General features: G+C 47.5%; 1 protein-coding gene across 1 annotated transcript in view; it reads right to left on the bottom strand.

Annotated features, from left to right (window-relative positions):
• The window catches only part of LOC115466325 (histo-blood group ABO system transferase-like), a 102967-nt gene that overhangs the window by 28510 nt on the left and 53721 nt on the right, over nt 1–20736 (bottom strand). The window contains exons 5-6 of the mRNA XM_030197502.1: nt 7568–7621; nt 3414–3443 (exon numbers count right to left, since the gene is read on the bottom strand). Coding sequence (XP_030053362.1) covers nt 3414–3443; nt 7568–7621 — 84 coding nt within the window. The remainder of the gene's footprint in view (nt 1–3413; nt 3444–7567; nt 7622–20736) is intronic.

The following is a 20736-nucleotide window of genomic DNA, read 5'->3' as shown; positions in this document are numbered from 1 at the left end:
AGCTACGCAGGAAAACGCTATAAAGGTATTTTACCGGTGGTATCTGACTCCGGTTCGGCTAAATCACATGTTCGCTCAGGTATCAAAACTCTGTTGGAGGAAATGTGGGGGGCTGGGGAACGCAGGTCATATATGGTGGCTATGCCCTAAGGCGCAGGCCTACTGGAAGGGGGTGCGTTCTCGGCTGCAGGGGTGGCTAGATCGGTCTGTGCAGTGGCATCCTTTAGTTTTCTTGCTTGGGTCTAGGCCTGCAGGGCTAACGCCTGACCAGTGGATCTTGACAAGGTGTGCTCTGCACGCAGCTCGAATAAACTTAGCGCAAAGTTGGAAATCCCCGTTAGTACCCTCGATACGAAGATGGATCACCAAAGTAAGATACATGTGTGAGATGGAAAGATTGACTGCCGTGAAACGGAAAACAGTGCATAAGTGGGATAGAATTTGGGAACCTTTCTTACAAAGGTGCTCTGGTTGAAATATGGGATGGGCGAAAGATGGGGGGTAGAAGGGAATAAATGGGGGGGAGGGGAGAGGGAGGGAGGGTGGGAAGGGAGGTTTAAAAACACAAAAACTGGATAAAAATTGAAGTAAAATAAGATGCTATTTACAGCACTGATTTTATGGTTGTATCCCTTGGGTGTTAGAGTCATGTATATTGAATGTTCCAGACTATATGGTTTTGTAATGTGTCACACATGTATGTTAATGTTTATCAATGCTTAATAAAGACTTCTTTAAATTAAAAAAAAACTAGGCATACCCCTTATAGTTAACATATCAACTATAATATACACACTTCTCAATTCAACCTGACCCACTCGTATCAGTTTACCAGCAGCCTGAGGGCGAAACGTGACCATGTTGGGTAACAGTTTGAATAAAATCACTTCTCTTTTATTTGCTTTTTTACTTGATCTGCTTTTATATTATTTTAACTAATTATAGTCCAGGTGTGCGGATGTTATAATGCCGTTGTATCGCTCCATGGTGCGACCGCACCTGGAGTATTGTGTTCAGTACTGGTCTCCGTATCTCAAAAAAGATATAGTAGAATTGGAAAAGGTACAGCGAAGGGCGACGAAAATGATAGTGGGGATGGGACGACTTTCCTATGAAGAGAGGCTGAGAAGGCTAGGGCTTTTCAGCTTGGAGAAGAGACGGCTGAGGGGAGATATGATAGAAGTGTATAAAATAATGAATGGAATGGATCGGGTGGATGTGAAGCGACTGTTCACGCTATCCAAAAATACTAGGACTAGAGGGCATGAGTTGAAGCTACAGTGTGGTAAATTTAAAACGAATCGGAGAAAATGTTTCTTCACCCAACGTGTAATTAGACTCTGGAATTCGTTGCCGGAGAACGTGGTACGGGCGGTTAGCTTGACGGAGTTTAAAAAGGGGTTAGATAGATTCCTAAAGGACAAGTCCATAGACCGCTATTAAATGGACTTGGAAAAATTCCGCATTTTTAGGTATAACTTGTCTGGAATGTTTTTACGTTTGGGGAGCGTGCCAGGTGCCCTTGACCTGGATTGGCCACTGTCGGTGACAGGATGCTGGGCTAGATGGACCTTTGGTCTTTCCCAGTATGGCACTACTTATGTACTTATGTACTTATGTATAGTTTGTCATGTTTGTATAGTCATTACATAGTAACATAGTAGATGACGGCAGAAAAAGACCTGCACGGTCCATCTAGTCTGCCCACGATAAACTCATGTGTATACCTTACCTTGATTTGTACCTGTCTTTTTCAGGGCACAGACCATATAAGTCTGTGCAGCAGTATTTCCCGCCTCCCAACCACCAGTCCCGCCTCCCATCACCGGCTCCGGCACAGACCCCGTATAAGTCTGCCCTCCCCCATCCTAGCCTCTCAACCACCAACCCCTCTTCCCCCCGCCACCACAATTTTGTGTAAGTGGTCTGGAAATCAGCAATTTTTAACCTAGGCCCCACAAATAGTCATGTCCACACCCCTGAGGTACTATGGAGGTCATCCTTACTTTTACAGATGATCATCTCTTTTCTTTTATTAGCCTTGTTCTTGCCTGTTCTGAAAAATGTTTTCAGAACTATTGTTCAACAAGATATCTATTAACAATTCAACACTTTACAAAACCCTATACATGACTCGATACAGTTCTGTGTTTCGGCGCAGAAGGCACCTGCCTGAGGAGTTTTAGGGACAAATCAATCAACTGTGTAGTTGTCAAAATACAGCAAAACATGTAATGAAACACCATAAAAATAAAGGTGATATCATTTGACACAGTATGAAAACAAAACTGGAAAATGCTGGTGTTTTCCGGTTTTGTTACATTTTGTGCACCTGATATCACCTTTTTTAAAATACTGTTTCATTATATGTTTTGCTGTATTTTGACAACTATACAGTTGATTGATTCGTCCCTAAGACTCCTGAGGCAGGCACCTTTTCCCCCAAAATGGACTGCGTCAAGTCATATGTAGGGTTTTGTATAGTGTTAAATTGTTAATAAATATCCCAAGATTTGAACATCAGTGGCTGCTTCCCCTTTTTCTGTTTTTTTGTTCTGTGTCATTTTTTCAAAAGGGGCCTCTTCTGCTTGCTAACAATCACAGGTCACCAGTAGCAAAGGTTTATCTTCAAGGGTGTCTGATCAATTGCTCGTATGATTGACCAGGGAAGGGGGATTGCTGTCACTCAGTTTAAGAACCACACTAACTTCATGCTTTCTAGGAATGATTTTGTACAAGATTTTGGGAGAAAAGCTATTTATTTATTTATTTAATTAATTATTTTCAGCATTTGATATACCGCAAGTGATTCCTGAGGCGACTATGCGGTTACAGGTACTTTGCACTGTCCCTAATGGGCTCACAATCTAAGTTATATATTGTACCTGGGGCAAATTTTGATTAATCATTGAGCGGTACTTTTCCTTAGGTGCGCTGAAAAATGGTTTGCGGTAGTATATCCATTTTTCAGCGCACCTGCAAAAAATGCCTTTTTAAAATTTTTGCCGAAAATGGACATGTGGCAGAATGAAAATTGGCATGTGTCCATTTTGGGTCTGAGACCTTACCGCCAGTCATTGACCTAGCGGTAAAGTTTCACGCGGTAACCAGGCGGTAGTGACTTACATGCATCAAATGCCACTTGGCGTGCGTCCAATACGAGCATCCAAAAATAAATTTTTCGGACATGAGTATCGAATGTGCGCCAAAAATGAAATTACCGCAAGAGCCAAGCGGTAGCCTGGTGGTAACTCCATTTTGGCATGCGTTGGGCACACGTAGATGCTTACATGGCTTAGTAAAAGGGCCCCTGAAGTAGGCTTTGGGACTTTTTTGATAACTTATTGGAATGACTAGCATGACTAAAGGTCTCCTCCCAACCTTGAATGTAAATATATGGAGCACATATTCACCTTATAGGTAAAGATCCATTCGCTGGCATCCTAGTAATTGTCAGAAAAGAAAAACATTGGCATCATATTTCAGCACATTATGATTTTCTTTATATGTACTCCACGATAAAATAAACTGCACAATATTTCATCATTTCTTTGTAAAAATCAATGTTTTCCCTAGCATACAGCTAAATCATTATGATTATCTAAAAAAAAAAAAAATTATCAATAGATGACAATCCAACTTGTGTAGGCTATCAATGATTTTTTTTTTTTGAGATAAGAACTTTTGCAGGATACTTTGGGCAAAATTCTATAAATGGTGCCTTAGAAATTGGCACTGGAAAACCACACCCTTAGCACGATTCTATAAACTACGCCTAAAGTTAGGCATAGTTTATAGATTAGGCTCATGTGCCGTTCTTGCAATTTAGGCGCACCCATTTAGGCCACCTAAAACCAGGCCTAAATACCTGCACTGATCAAGTGTATTCTATAATAGTGTGCATAGTTTTTTGAAACGCCCACAACCTGCCCATGGCCATGCCCCCTTTTTGGCTGCATGCATTAGAATTTACACACAGTACGTTATAGAACATGCCTAGAAAATTGTGCACGTAAATTGTAATTAAAGCCAATTAGTGCTGCTGCTAATTGGTTGTTAATCACTAATTATAGGTGCTGATTGGCTTGTTAATCAATTAAGTTGTGTGTGCAATTTGCACATGCAGCCAAATTGTCGCACACAACTGAAGGCGCCATTTATAGAATTTGGTGTCTTGGCATTTTCTGAGTTGTTTGATAATTAAGGGGTCCTTTTACTAAGCTGCAGTAGTATGTGGCCTGTGGTAGTGTGGGCGCGTAGAATTGCCATGCGCCCAGGCCACTTACTACCGTTGCAGTAAAATCCCTATTTTTAAAATGAAGGCTTAAATGGCCATGTGATAAATTAAAAAAAAGTCTGCAAGCGGCCATTTACTGACTGAGACCTTAGTGCCTCCTATTTAGTAGTCAGTAAGGGCTCCTGCATTAACCGAGCAGTATTCGGGCAGCGATTACCACCGGGTGCGCCTACACCATAGGCCCGTGCTAGAAAATTACTTTCCGGTGTGGGAAATGGCGCACAGCAAAATCAGAACTACTGCTAGGTGCCTGGGCACACCTGGCAGTAGTGCTGATTTCCTGCACACTACCTGCCCAGTAGCAGCACCGCCATTTAATAAAAGGGCCCCTAAGTGAAGGAGACACACATTCAGGCTTATTTTCGAAAGTGATCATCGGGCATCTTCTGATGTAAATCGGGAGATGGCTGGCGATCTCTCAAAAGCGGCGAAATCTGTATAATCGAAAGCTGCTTTTATGACACCATCGCCGCTTTCCCGTTGCTGAGCCGGCGAAAGTTCAAGGGGGCGTATCGGTGGTGTAGCGAACGCGGGACATAGGCGGGCATGGGCGTGGCTACCAGATAGCCGGCTTTCACAGATAATGGAAAAAAATGCGGCGTTAATCAGTATTTTGCCGGGTTTACTTGGTCCTTTTATTTTCACGACCAAAAGGCTCAAAAAAGTGCCCTAAATGACCAGATGAGCACCGGAGGGAATGGTGGATGACCTCCCCATACTCCCCCAGTGGTCACCAACCCCCTCCCACACTAAAAAAATAAAAATAAAAACCTTTTTTGCCAGCCTGTATGCCAGCCTCAAATGTGATACCCAGCTCCCTGACAGCAGTATGCAAGTCCCTGGAGCAGTTTTTAATGGGTGCAGTGCACTTCAGGCAGGCAGACCCAGGTCCACCCCCCCTACCTGTTACAGTTGTGGTGCTAAGTGTTGAGCCCTCCAAACCCCCCCAAAACCCACTGTACCCACATGTAGGTGCCCCCCCTTCACCCTTAAGGGCTATGGTAATGGTGTAGAGTTGTGGGGAGTGGGTTTGGGGGGATTTGGGGGGCTCAGCACCCAAGGTGAGGGAGCTATGCACCTGGGGATCAGTGCACTACAAATGCTGGCTCTTCCCAAAACCAAATGCCTTGGATATAGCCAGGGTTGAGATGGCCGCTTTTAACTTCCATTATCACTGAAAAACAAAAGCGGCCATCTCAAACCCGGCTAAATCCAAGGCATTTGGCCAGTTCGAACCGTATTATCGAAACAAAAGATGGCTGGCCATCTTTTTCGATAATACAGTTCCGGCCAGCTGTTGCGCCGCCACCAAAATAGATCGCCGGCGATCTATTTCGCCGGCGCCATTCGATTATGCCCCTCATTGTCATCTTTTGGATTGAAGCAGGAACCTATAGTCTTTTTCAATATTTTGTATGTTTTAAGTGGAGTTTTTTTTTTCTAACCAATAATTATAGATTTCTAACCCTATTAATTTTATAAGTTAGAGATCTTTGTCTCCACTTTCTTATTTTTTATAGCTTTCTCAAGTCCATTTCCCATTGGAAAGAATCCTTGCTTCTTTGATTTCAGCAGCTATTTTTTTTCTGGAATTTGTCTACTCTTACTGTTAACTTGGGGGTCCTTTCACTAAGGTGCACTGAAAAATGGCCTGCGCTAATGTAGGCACATGTTTTGGACGTGCGCAGGTCCATTTTTCAGCGCACCAACAAGAAGGGTCTTTTTTTTATGTCCAAAAATGGATGTGCAGCAAAATAAAAATTGGCGCGCATCCATTTTGGGCCTGAGACCCTACCACCTCCCATTCACTTAGCGGTAAGGTCTCACACGTTAACCGGGTAGTAATCGCCAGCACATGTACACTGCCAATTACCGCCCGGTTAGCGCCGCTTGTCAGAAAATAAAAATATATTTTCCGACGTGCGTAAAAATGGAATTACCGCCCAGGGCACGCAGTAGCCGGGTGGTAGTTCCAAACTGACACACGTTGGATGCGCGTAGGCGCCTACGCACCTTAGTAACAGAGCCCCTTGATAAGTGAAATCACACATTATTATAGTGCTGCCAAATTTTCTAGCTTCCCTAATTTCTATTAACATTTCATCGTCTGTCTGTATGTTGTGCCCATGCGGAGGTAGTACAGCCCTACCAGTATTCTCATTCCCTTCCCAGATGGAATTTCTATCCATAAAGATTCCAATTTTCTATCCGTTTCCTGCAGAATTTTATTCTGTTAGATTCAATTCCCTCTTTTCAAAATAGGCTCCCCTTTCCCTAAATTGTTACCAGTTTCTAACAAATCTAAATCCCTCATCCCCTCATTATCATCTCATTCGTGCATTGAGATTCCTGAGCTCTGCCTGCCTCTTGGGTCCTACACGTGGAACTGGAAACATTTCTGAAAATGCTACCCTGGAGGTTCTGGATTTCAACTTTCTACCTAAAAGCTTGAATTTGGCTCTCAGAACCTCTCGCCCACATTGTCCTATGTTGTTCGTACTCACATGTACCAAGAAAGCTGACTCTTCCTCAGCACTGTCTAAAATCTTATATAGGTAACACATGAGGTCCGCCACCTTTGCTCCAGACAGGCAAGTGAGCAAGTGATCTTTACATCCACTAGCCATGCAGCTATCTATTTGCCTAATAATTGAATCTTCAACTAAAATAGCCATCCCAATCCTTCTAGGCAGGACATTTTTTTGTCTGCTAGCTGTGCTCTAAACTGATGCCCTATTAAACTTTAACAAAGGAATGGTGTAGACCCAAAGGTGGATCAAGGAAGCACTTTATTGTAACATCTCAAAGAACCTGACATGGGCCGTGTTTCGGCAAAACTGCCTGCGTCAGGGGTTGATACTGCAAATCCTAGTATGAAACACAAAGTTATTTGAGTTATAAAATACAAGAGCAATGAAAAACTTGCAAAGTATTACAGCATAAATGCTGTATCAACCCCTGACCCAGGCAGTTTTGCCGAAACACGGCCCTTGTCAGGTCCTTCGAGATATTGCAATAAAGTGCTTCCTTGATCTACCTTTGGGCCTACATCATTCCTTTGTTGTACTGTTTGACATTGTGTGGTTGATTCCCTCTTTTTTTACGATTCTATTTAACTTTAAACAATGACTTCAAATGCTAAAACTATAGTATAAACTGCCTATGTTAAATATGCAGAGTAATTTTTTAAAGACATTGAAATTACCGTTTTAACCTCAAGACTACCTTTTACTAATTTTGAGTGCAATTTCCCAGCAGGTAAATACTCACCAGTGCAATTTTAATCCTTGCAACAGGTCCTGTCCTGGTACCTCTTCTGGATATCTGCAGGTAGATTGTTGTTGGGAAAAGTATGGTAAAATTATGTATCATACCTGATAATTTTCTTTCCATTAATCATAGCTGATCAATCCATAGACTGGTGGGTTGTGTCCATCTACCAGCAGGTGGAGATAGAGAGCAATCCTTTTGCCTCCCTATATGTGGTCATGTGCTGCCGGAAACTCCTCAGTATGTCGATATCAAAGCTCCATCCGCAGGACTCAGCACTTAGAGAATTACACCCACAAAGGGACACTCTGCCCAGCTCACCACCGCCGAAACGGGGGAGGGGAATTAACTCAGCTCATCCCCACACAAGTGGGGGAGGGGAATCCGTCCAGCTCATCCCCGCGGAGCGGGGGAGGGACACCACACCCGCCGATGCGGGGGGATCTGGCTTATCCTGCAACCGCAACCGCGGGAGGAGCTGACTGACCCTAACACCGCCGAAGCGGGAGGGGTACAAAGCTGCCCTACTGCCGCACGAAGCGGGAGGGAGCGCCGGCAGAATTTATGTCTCAATCCAGCCCCGTAAAACGGAGGGGAGAGGAATGCAGCAGCTCACTGTAACACAAATTCGTCTCAACTCTTGAAGAATCCATTGAAAAACTTGAACACGAAGTCCTCCTGAACAGGAACTGAAGACTAAACTTGAACCTGAAATGCAACCAGAATATAAACAATACAGATATCTGGGAGGGGCTATGGATTGATCAGCTATGATTAATGGAAAGAAAATTATCAGGTATGATACATAATTTTACCTTCCATATCATCATGCTGATCAATCCATAGACTGGTGGGATGTACCGAAGCAGTACTCACCCAGGGCGGGACATTGAAATCCCTGACCGCAACACTGAAGCTCCAAACCGGGCCTCCGCCCGAGCAGCCACAGCCAAGCGGTAATGCCTGGAGAAGGTATGGGCCGATGCCCAAGTTGCCGCCTTGCAAATCTCTTCCAAGGAGACGGACCCGGCCTCTGCCATCGAGGCCGCCTGAGCTCTAGTGGAGTGAGCCTTCAGCTGGATAGGCGGCACCTTCCCCGCGGCCACATAAGCCGCTGCAATGGCTTCCTTCACCCATCTTGCCACTGTAGGCTTAGAAGCCTGCAGACCCTTACGAGGACCTGCAAACAGGACAAACAGATGATCCGATTTCCGGAAATCATTGGTCACTTCCAAGTATCTGATGATGACTCGTCTCACATCCAGATATTTGAGAGCAGAGTATTCCTCTGGGTAGTCCTCCCTACGAAAGGAAGGGAGACAGAGCTGCTGATTCACATGGAAGCGAGAAACAATCTTGGGCAGGAAGGAAGGCACTGTGCGAATAGTCACTCCTGCCTCAGTGAACTGCAGAAAAGGCTCTCGACATGAGAGTGCCTGGAGCTCGGAAACTCTTCTGGCTGAAGTGATAGCCACCAAAAAGACTGCTTTCAACGTCAGGTCTTTCAGAGATGCCCTAGACAAGGGTTCAAAAGGCGGCTTCTGCAAGGCTCTTAGCACCAGGTTGAGATTCCACGCAGGCACCACTGAGTGCAGAGGAGGGCGCAGATGATTAACTCCCTTGAGAAAGCGCACCACATCTGGCTGCGAAGCCAGGGAAGCACCCTTCAGGCGGCCCCTGAAGCAAGCCAGAGCCGCTACCTGGACTTTAAGGGAACTGAGCGACAGGCCTTTCTCCAGACCTTCTTGCAGGAACGCCAACACTGAAGAAATTGGAGCAGTGAAGGGAGAAAGTGAGCCTGCTTCACACCACGCTGCAAAGGTACGCCAAACCCTGGCGTAAGCAGTAGAAGTAGAGCGCTTCCTCGCTCTCAGCATAGTGGCGATGACCTTGTCTGAGAAGCCCTTCTTTCTCAGACGCTGCCGCTCAATAGCCAGGCCGTAAGACCAAAGGGGGAGGGATCCTCCATCACCACGGGACCCTGATGTAACAGGCCCTGCTCCACTGGCAGCCGCAGAGGGTCGTCCACTGAGAGCCTGATCAAGTCCGCATACCAGGGACGTCTGGGCCAGTCCGGACCCACCAGGATTATCCGGCCCGGATGCTTTGCCACCCGGTCTAGCACCCTGCCCAACATGGGCCAGGGCGGGAACACATAGAGAAGCTCTTGTGTCGGCCACTGTTGGAGAAGAGCATCTACTCCCAGAGATCGAGGGTCCCGTCCTCTGCTGAAAAAGCGCGGCACTTGGCAATTGGCCGATGACGCCATCAGATCTAGGCTCGGCTGGCCCCAGCGCTTCGTGATGTCCAAGAACGCCTGAGCAGATAGCTGCCACTCTCCGGGCTCCAAGGTATGGCGACTGAGAAAGTCCGCCTTGACATTCATGACTCCGGCAATGTGGGCCGCTGACAGCTGTTCCAGGTTCGCTTCCGCCCACTGGCATAGATTCATGGCCTCCTTGGCTAGAGGGGCGCTCTTGGTACCTCCCTGGCGGTTGACATAGGCCACAGCCGTGGCATTGTCCGACAGGACCCGTACTGGCTTCAACGCCAGTACCGGGATGAACTCCAAAAGCGCCAACCGAATGGCTCTGAGTTCCAGGAGGTTGATAGACCACTTTGCCTCTGCAGGAGACCAGAGCCCCTGCGCTGTCCTTCCCAAGCAGTGGGCTCCCCAGCCCGACAAAGAGGTGTCCGTCGTGACGACAATCCACTCCGGGGTCACCAGAGGCATTCCTGCAGACAACTTGTCTGTCTGCATCCACCAGCTCAGCGCCTTGCGCACTGCTGGGTCCAAGGGAAGGCGCACAGCATAATCCTCCGACATCGGAGTCCAGCGCTGCAGCAGAGTTGTAGTGGTCTCATATGAGCCCTGCGCTGTAGCAGAGTTGTAGTGGTCTCATATGAGCCCTGGCCCAGGGCACTACTTCCATCGTGGCCGTCATAGAGCCCAACAGCTGCACATAGTCCCAAGCCCGAAGAGGAGAGGCTACTAGGAACTGGTCCACCTGAGCCTGAAGTTTGACAATCCGATTGTCTGGCAGGAACACTCTGCCCACTTGGGTGTTGAATCGAACTCCCAGATACTCCAGGGACTGAGTCGGGCGCAGCTGGCTCTTCTCCCAGTTGATGATCCACCCCAGGGAGCTCAAAAGAGCAACCACCCGGTCCACAGCTTTGCCGCACTCTGCATAAGAGGGGGCTCGGATCAACCAGTCGTCCAGATAAGGATGGACTTGTACTCCTTCCTTTCGCAGGAAGGCCGCGATGACCACCATTACTTTGGAGAAGGTCCGCGGAGCAGTAGCCAACCCGAAAGGGAGGGCTCTGAACTGGAAGTGTCGGCCCAGGACTGCAAAATGCATAAAGCGTTGATGAGGAGGCCAGATGGGAATATGCAGGTACGCTTCCTTGATGTCCAAGGAAGCCAAGAACTCTCCTGCCTTCACTGCCGCTATAACAGAGCGGAGAGTCTCCATGCGAAAGTGCCGCACTTTCAAGGCCCGAATGACCCCTTTGAGGTCGAGGATAGGCCGGACAGAACCTCCTTTCTTTGGTACCACAAAGTAAATGGAGTAACGTCCCTTGCCAATCTGATTTTCTGGCACCGGAACGACCGCACCCAGGCGTATCAGGTTGTCCAAGGTCTGCTGCACTGCCACAGCTTTGACCGGAGACTTGCAGGGAGAGAGTACAAACCCGTCTCTTAAGGGTCGGCAGAACTCTAACTTGTAGCCGTCTCTGATGACTTCCAGCACCCAAGCGTCTGAAGTTACTCTGGTCCACTCGCCCAGAAACGAGGACAGGCGTCCTCCAATCTGCAATGGGCCATGGACCAGGACCCCGTCATTGGGTACGAGACCCTGGGGGAGGACCGGAGGGCGTACCTCCGGGACGTCGGTCTCTGCGAAAGGAATGCTGCTTGGGGGAGAAGTTCCTTTTGAAGGAAGAGGGGGCAGAGGAGCCCGACTTGCCCGGGCGGTACCGACGGGCTTCCTGAAACCGTCCTCTGGAGATACCGGGGCGAGCACTGGCCCGAGCCCTGACCTCTGGTAACCTCTTGCCCTTAGACGTGCCGAGATCGGTCACGATTTTGTCCAGCTCGACCCCAAAGAGCAGCTTGCCTTTAAAAGGCAACTTAGCCAGGCGGGACTTAGAGGCGTGGTCCGCAGACCAATGTTTCAGCCAAAGCCAGCGCCGCGCAGAGACTGTCTGAGCCATGCCTTTAGCCGAGGCTCTCAAGACATCATACAGTAAGTCTGCCAAATAAGCCAAGCCCGATTCCAGGGCCGGCCAGTCAGCCCTCAAGGAAGGATCCGAGGGGGAAGCCCGCTGCACCATCGTCAGGCACACCCTGGCCACATAGGAGCCGCAAACTGAGGCCTGCAAACTTAAGGCAGCCGCCTCGAAGGACGACCTTAAAGCCGCTTCCAATCTTCTGTCTTGGGCGTCCTTTAGTGCCGTGCCACCTTCCACCGGCAACGCCGTTTTCTTAGTCACCGCAGTGATTAAAGAATCCACGGTAGGCCAAATAAAGGCCTCACGTTCACTTTCAGGCAAAGGATAGAGGCGGGACATAGCCCTAGCCACTTTGAGGCTCGCTTCCGGGACATCCCATTGAGCCGAAATTAAGGTGTGCATGGCATCATGCACGTGGAAGGTTCTAGGCGGGCGCTTCGTCCCCAGCATAATGGCAGAGCCAACAGGGGCTGAGGGAGAGACGTCCTCTGGCGAGGAAATCTTCAAAATGCTCATGGCCTGCAGTAACAGGTTGGGCAAATCCTCTGAGCGAAAGATCCGCGCTGCAGAGGGGTCATCCGCTCCATCCGAGCGGGAATCCGTCTCCTCCAAGGAATCTCCAAAGGACCGTTGGGAGAACTCAGATACGCTGCCCTCATCTACATCAGAGGAAACAGCGTCCTCTAAAGCCTGGGAATCCACCCGAGGGCGTTTACTTCCGGGGGCCTCAACCCCGTTATCGGACAAGGGAGAAGGGGCAGCGTTTTGCATAAGGAAGGCCTGATGCAGCAGCAAAATAAACTCGGGGGAGAAACCCCCCAGACTGTGAATTTCAGCAGCCTGGGCCACAGCCCTAGACGCACCCTCAACCGGCGCTCGCAAGAGCGGGGGAGCAACATGCTGCGCATCCAAGATGGCGTCCGGCGCGACACTCCACGAAGGAGCCGCGCGGGAAGAACGGCGCTTAACTTTAGCCGCTTTTTTGCCGTCGCCCAAATCAAGGGCGGCCATGGCATGAACGTCTCCCAGCTCAAGGGCGGCCCAAGAAGAAGCCGTCCGAGCAGAGTGGCCGGCCAAGATGGCGGAGGCGAGCAGCGGGGGATGGGCGTTTATGGCGGGAAAAACCGCCGCACCGGAGGAAGACCCAGGACACTGACCGGCCTCCAAACTGACACCCACCAAGGGCGAATCAGACTTTAAAACCCCCGCATCCCCGCTAGAAGCGCACACGCGGTCCGGGGAGCGATTCTTCGCGCCCGCGCCCTCCGACGCCATAGGCCACATGGAGATCAATCGGGGAACCCCCTGCCCGCTATAAAAAGGTAAAAATTACCTGCTTCTCGCTCCGAGCTGTAACGACCTGGTGTCCCAGTGAGTAGCTGCAATAAACGTTTAAATAAACGTCGAAATAAACGCCCTTAAGGACGTCCAAAATTTTTTTTTTTTTTTTTTTAACGGAGTCAGCGGGAGGGGGGAGAAAAGGAGGGACCTGGCGCCACCAGGTTTGCACTTGCTCAAGAAGAGCCCTCAACCCCAGGCACTCAACAAAACCTAAAAATTAGGCTTGGAGGCCTAGCCAGAGCTGCTGCTGTGTGTGACCACCACCTGCTGAGATAGAGAACATACTGAGGAGTTTCCGGCAGCACCAGGGTTGCCAGGTGGAAAATTTTTTTCCAGCCCGATGGAGCCCAAAAAACAGCCCAAAACCCGCCCAAACACAAACCCCGCCCCTGACACCCCCACCCCCGCGTCATCAACCCCGCCCCCGCCGTCATCAACCCCCGCCCCCGCCGTCACCGGCCCCGCCTCCCACGTCACCCGGCCCCGCCTCCCCGTCATCGCCCCCGCCTCCCACGTCATCGGCCCCCGCCTCCACGTCATCGGCCCCGCCTCCCACGTCATCGGCCCCGCCTCCCAAGTCACTAACCCCGCCCAAAACGTCATTAACCCCACCCAAAAACGTCACTAACCCCGCCCCCCCGCGGCCGAAAAAACCGCCCTGAAGGCCAAAAACAGCCCAAAAAACCGCAACCCGCCGCGGGCAAAAATTTCCCGCGGCGGGTCGCGGAAAACCGCCCAATTGGGCGGTAAAACCGCCCACCTGGCAACACTGGGCAGCACATGACCACATATAGGGAGGCAAAAGGATTGCTCTCTATCTCCACCTGCTGGTAGATGGACACAACTCACCAGTCTATGGATTGATCAGCATGATGATATGGAAATAAAATTAGAGTTGTGCATTCATTTGAAATGACATGGGAAATATCAGTTTCCAATCTCATTTCATATAAATGAAACGATAGGAAAAACTCTGACTTTTTTAGGGGGATGAGGTGTTGTTAATAGGGGACACTCTTCTGAAACAGTGTGCACTTTTCATAAAGAGTGCACACTGTTTCTGAACAAGGGCACACTCATTCCTGTTAATTCACACATACTGTATGTGCACCATTACGCATGCACAAATATTCAAGTTTATTATACGTTTACTATCCCACCCTTAGCGGCTAAAAAAGCAAACAGAACGTTAGGAATTATTAGGAAAGGAATGGAAAACAGAAATGAGGACGTTATAATGCCTTTGTATCAATCCATTGTGCGACCGCACCTTGAATATTGTGTTCAATTCTGGTCACCGCATCTCAAAAAAGATATAGTAGAATTAGAAAAGGTACAGAGAAGGGCGAAGAAAATGATAAAGGAGATGGGACGACTTCCCTATGAAGAAAGGCTAAAGTGGCTAGGGCTCTTCAGCTTGGAGAAAAGATGGCTGAGGGGAGATATGATAGAGGTCTATAAAATCATGAGTGGAGTGGAACAGGTAGTCGTGAATCACTTGTTTACTCTTTCCAAAAATATTAGGACTAAGGGGCACACAATGAAACTACAAAGTAGTAAATTTAAAATGAATTGGAATTTTTTTTCTTCACTCAGTTGTAATTATACTCTGGAATTCATTGTCAGAGAATGTAGCAAAGGCAGTTAGCGGGGTTTAAAAAAAGGTTTGGATGGCTTCCTAAAGGAAAAGTCCATAGACCATTATTAAAATGGACTTGGGGAAAATTCACTGTTTATTTCTAGGATAAGCAGAATAAAATGTATTGTACATTTTTGAGATCTTGCCAGGTACTTGTGACTGGATTGGCCACTGTTGGAAACAGGATGCTGTGCCTGATGGACCTTTGGTCTGTCCCAGTATGGCAATACTTATATACTTATATAGTCGAAAGAAACAAGGTAGACAAAATGAAGTCAGACATGACCGTTAGGGCAGGGGGAAAGTTACAGTAATTGCATGTATTCATTCACTACTGGAAAATAGTGCGTCCTCTTTTGGAAAGAAAGCGCACTCTTCCAAAACAAGGCATGATTTTCATGAGTAGTGTGCACTCTTGTGAAAGAGAACTCACTCTTTCCAAAAGAGTGAGAGCTACGAACGATATTGCTCCCGTAACAAAACAAATGTACAATACTAAAGTTCCTGTAAGTAGTATGGGAAATAGGATGAATAAGAGGCTAGTATCCAGCAAGGTGTAATGAAAGGAGTGCCAAGACATACAAAGACAGGAAAAGAGTAAGATGAGAACAATGGCTTTATTGAAGAAAATAATCAAAAACCTAACACAGCCACATTTCAGCATATTGCCTGCATCATAAATCCTTTGATGTTGTTACAGAAGTATTTCACTGAAAGAATAACAGTCTGCACAGAGCGCCCTTTAGATGCCTAACTGTGTGTGCGAGCTTTTTTGCCTGCCGAAAGCTGGTGTAAATGCTCGCGCCCAACTGATGGTGGTTAGGTGCACAAATGCTAATATTCTATAGCATTGTGCCTAATTTCCAGGAATGCCCTTCTCATAGTCACACTCCTTCTGAGTTGTGCATGTAACTAATTAGTCTATTAGGCACTAATCATCAATTATTGGAGGTAATTGGCGCTAATTAGGAGTTACACGTGCATTTGATTCAATTGTTTATGCTTTCAAAAAGTATTTCAATAACAAAATAAACAAACACTAAAGCTCCAGTCCCTGTTATTCATTATTGCTTTAAACTCAAGTATACTGAGTATCACTCATTAATCACTGCAGTTAAGAAATATCACTATTCTAAGGTTATTAAATTCACTCGTAACAAGTCTCAGAAGTTGATTCAGATAATGAGAAACATTTCCCCTTCTATCCTTCCCCCTCCATCTCTCTCTCAAATCTTTATCTCCTTTGATACTGTCGCCATGGCCTGGCAACATAAAATTAACATTCTTAGAAGTTCCATGAATCTCTCAGTCCCTTCTCCAATTATCCAAGACTCCAGCCCGACACTTTCAGCAGTTTGGAGCAGTTTTAATTCCCCGACAATACAGGATCTCTTACGATTATCGCCTTCCATCCATCTGACATCTTCAGCACTTGATCCATGACCAGCTACATTAGTTAAACCATTTTCCTTACTTTGATGCTGCTGTTGCACTCCTTCATTGTGCCTGGTTCCTGGAAATCAGCCATCATTATGCTGATCTTTAAGCAACTAGACTTAGACCCTTCTCTCCCTTTAAATTACCGCCCTATTTCAATCTTACAACTCTGGAAAAAGTTGTTCTGAAACAATTAGCCTCCTTTTCTGAAAAAACTCTCACTTTACATCCTAGACAGGCAGGTTTCTGAACAGCTCACAGTACGGAAACTCTTCTCACTACACTATACAATGAGATTGCACCTCCTTGGATCATAAATCATCTATTCTCATTGTCTCTTTGGGTCTCTCATTCTACGTTTGATATGGTTGAACATGATCTACTTTTATATTGGCTATCTACAATGGGTATTTCTAGTTCTGTTCTACGCCGGTTTACTTCCTATCTACAAAAAAGTGAGGACAGCTGAAGGAGGATGCCAAGAAGTCTTTAATATAACGTCAACGGAGATTCGGGAGTTGCACAAATTTAAAGCATTGATATTCAGGAAGTGACATTTGAATGATACGCAGAGCATCAATTAATGTTTAAATGAATTGAAAAATGCCTAAATATGATTGTGGTATATAGTAATACTTACAAAAAAGTAAACATCAACTGATATGTGAATGAATTGATTAAATAAGTTAACGAATGCAGTAAATATGATTGTTGGTTAAAAATAAAATTATATACAATAAATGTGTAAAACACTGCACGAGTGGCACCATACATTTATCTCTTGATACTTCATTTTTAATTCAACCATTCACATGCTGAGATGGTTGCATGTGAATATACCAACATTAGTTCTACTTTAAGCAACAATTATGTTCATGGCAATGTTTTAACTTTACTATGTCATTTGATGTTTCAATTTTTTACTTGTATGATTATACATTATGACTATATGGAGGCTCATCTATTTATACATCATTCGATGTTCTGCGTTGTTCTGTCCTCCGACAGCCTCGCACTAGTTTATAACGTGATCCTAAAATATGTGTAATGCCTTTACTGTTATTCTCAGTTCTAAGGACTATCATTGCTGCACTTTCTCACTGCAAAGATACATGAGCAATGCACTGTGGGTAATGTAGTTCACAGGCAGTGCAACCACACTTGCTTGGCTGTGTAAGAACTATTACCACTGGTTGTGAGGCTGCCCAGACCTCCTCCCTCTCTCTGCCACCTCCTCCCTCTCTCTGCCACCTCCTCCCTCTCTCTGCCAAGCTTGGCTCTTTTGTTTTCCTGCTATCATTTCCTGGTCATTCTCACTATCTCTGTCCTGGGAGGTCAGCCAGGTATGACCTTTCCCCCCAATCGAGAGCCGTCCTCTAGGGCCACTCCTTGCTAACCGATGGCAAGCTTTGTCCCCATTGGTCTCTATCTGCTCCTCCCTGAGCCTGTGTGAAGCCTCAACACCTCTTTGTCCTTTCAGCCATGAGGCATTCCAACACCATCTAGCCAGAGACATGGAGCATGGATCATCTCATTCCAGACAGCTCTGTCCTCCTGAAACTCCCTGTAACGAACCTGGTTTTTTTTTACCTTGAAAATATCTCCTCTCTAATGAGATATTGCACATTCCAGTCACCCAGCTTTGGACCATTTCTACCTGTTCAACTATCCTTCCCCCCCCTGCAATATATCTACCTCTCTTCAGATCTTCACCCCCAACAGCTCTCAGATTAAGAAGTCTCTGTGTCCTGGAGCAGCACCTCAGAACATCTATCTGCAGTGGCGTTCCTAGGCTGGCTGACACCCGGGGCGGATCGCCGATGCGCCCCCCCCCCCCCGGCCAAATTACACCCCCCGGGTGCAGCGCGACCCCCCCCGGTGAAATTACCCCCCCCCCCCCCGGGTGCATTTTTACCTGCTGGGGGGAGGTGCCGCGCGCCTGTCGGCTCCGAGTCCGCTCGTTCCCTGCTGCTCCCTCTGCCCCGGAACAGGAAGTAACCTGTTCCACGCAGAGGGAGCAGCAGGGAGGGAACAAGTGCCAACAGGCGCGCAGCACCCCCCCCCCCAGCGGCGTGCACCCAGGGCAGACCGTCCTCACCGCCCCCCCCCCCCCTTGGTGCACCACTGTCTGTCTATCTGTGAGTAAATTATCTGTGATTTATTCAATAAAAGAAACTCCATAAAAAATAATAGAGACTTCAGGTGATTGGTGTGCCAAGGTTATACTCCAAGATATTGGGGCATTAAGTCATCAAGCCTTAAGAGTCTTGATATGCGTATCTTTTATATATTTGTTTCCATTTTAGGCAGTGTTTTATAATTTTATTACATCAAATAATTCCATTTTAAGCAACAATTATATTTATGGCATTGTTCAATTCATTTATATATTATTTGATGGTTTTTGTGTTCTTTGTTTTCTTTACATGTATGGTGCCACTCGTGCAGTGTTTTACATATTTATTGTATATAATTTTATTTTTAACCAACAAGCATATCTACGGCATTCTTTAACTTATTTAATCAACTAGCCGTTGAGCCCGTTAAAACGGGCTGGTATTGGGGTTTTCGGAGGTCGACGCTGGCCCCCCCCCCGCGTGGTCGCCACCGCTCCCCCCCCCCCGCGAGGTCGCCGCTACCGTTCCTCCACCCGGCCCAGGCCCTCTCTTCGCTACTGAACTTACATCCATTCGCCGGAAGGCAGCAGGGCAGATCAGCTGAGCTGCCGTCGGCCTTCCTTCTCTGCCTGTGTCCCGCCCTCATGTGACGTAACGTCAGCGAGGGCGGGGCACAGGCAGGGAAGGAAGGCGGACGGCAGCTCAGCTGATGTGCGTGCTGCATTCCGGCGAATGGATGTAAGTTCAGTAGCGGAGAGAGGACCTGGGCCGGGTGGAGGGCTGGCGGCGGCGGCGACACCGGTTGGGGGGGGAGCGGTAGCGGCGACCTCGGGCGGGGGGAGCGGTAGTGACCTTGGCGGCTTTGCGCAGTTTCCCTCTCTGTCCCGCCCCCGTCATCACGTATTGACGCGGGGGCGGGACAGAGAGGGAAGTCTCTACTGCGCATTTGCGAGTCAGTCGGTCACTCGCCATTTATATGTTTGATTCATTCACATATCAGTTGATGCTTTACTTTTTTGTAAGTATTACTATATACCACAATCATATTTAGGCATTTTTCAATTCATTTAAACATTAACTGATGCTCTGCGTATCTCTTATATTTATGTATTTCATTATGCAGTGTTTTCTAATTTACCATTTCATACAATTTCATTTTTTTATTCCTCTTTTACTTCTATTTTTTATTTCTTTTATTCATAAAGATAATTTTTTTCCACTATGTTTTAGATTTACGATAAATTTAGGAAATCACTTCATTAAAATCAACTGCATCAATTTTGCGCCACGAATTACAGACGCTATACAAATCATCATTCCTTGTCATCAAGCAAATGAAGCCATTACGTATGGGTTATGTCCATCAACCAGCAGGGGAGATAGAGAGCACTCAAACTTTCTCAGTGCCCTCTTGGCCAGCTAGCTCCACTGCCTCTTCAGTATTCTCTATCTCCCCTAGCAGGGTGGCTGCAGCTTCTCGAGCTCCAGAAAAATCTGCCGGGAGGTGGTTCCTGGCTTGCCAGTTGTTAACCGGGGTGTTGGAGGCTATAGCAGCTTCACTTTAAAGGCACATAGGTTAGCCCTTTCCCTGCCTTACCCATACCTCCGTGGATGTGGACATATTGCATTGCTTTCCCTGTCCTTACCCACCAACAGTGGATGCAGGCATATAGGTTCGCCCTTTCCCTGCCTTTCCCACTCATCTGAGCCTGCGGAGTCTTCAATACCTCTGCTTTCCTCACAGCGTTAAAAAAAAAAAAAAAAAAAAGTCGCGTCGCGTTTTTAAACGCAGAGACGCTGGAACACAGGTTTTTGACCTGATTTTCAGCAGGATCGTAGTTGTACGCTAGATCCTTTGAGGTAAGAGTGTTTTCCAACTCCTCCGGGGTGGGCCCGCGATCGGGGCGATTTTGGCGCGAAACTGCCATTTTGGATTTTACCGCCATTTTTCGGCGATGGCTGCGGACAATGTAAAGCGCTGTTCCACGTGTGGCAAGCGCAAATCAGCAGCAGGGCTCTGTAAATCGTGCTGTACAGGCGTAGGAGCCGGCCTGAGCATGGCGAGCAATGTTTCTTCCCGCTCTGAGCTGGCAGCGGGCGCCATTTTGCTTACACCGCATGGCGCGGTCTCCCTGGACACGGAGAGACCTGAGCCGGGTGGGGCACCTCGAGATGAGGTTATTTCAGGAGTGGCTAGCACCGGACAGGATTTGGGTGCCCAGGGTGAGATTTTCTCCCCGGATTTTGTGCTTTTGCTGCATAAAGCATACATGATGAAAAGAGCCCTCCCTCAAGGGTCGCCTGAGGCCCCTGTGATGGTCCCCCCGATGGATTCTGGCCTGGGACTGCCCACTGAGGTTTTCCCGGATGATTGGCCCAAAGATAAGCGCAGAAGG

This window comes from Microcaecilia unicolor, chromosome 3, assembly GCF_901765095.1.
Source record: "Microcaecilia unicolor chromosome 3, aMicUni1.1, whole genome shotgun sequence".
NCBI classification, from domain to species: domain Eukaryota; kingdom Metazoa; phylum Chordata; class Amphibia; order Gymnophiona; family Siphonopidae; genus Microcaecilia; species Microcaecilia unicolor.
Note: the sequence above shows the minus strand (reverse complement) of the source record. Positions and strands in the feature narration are given on the sequence as shown.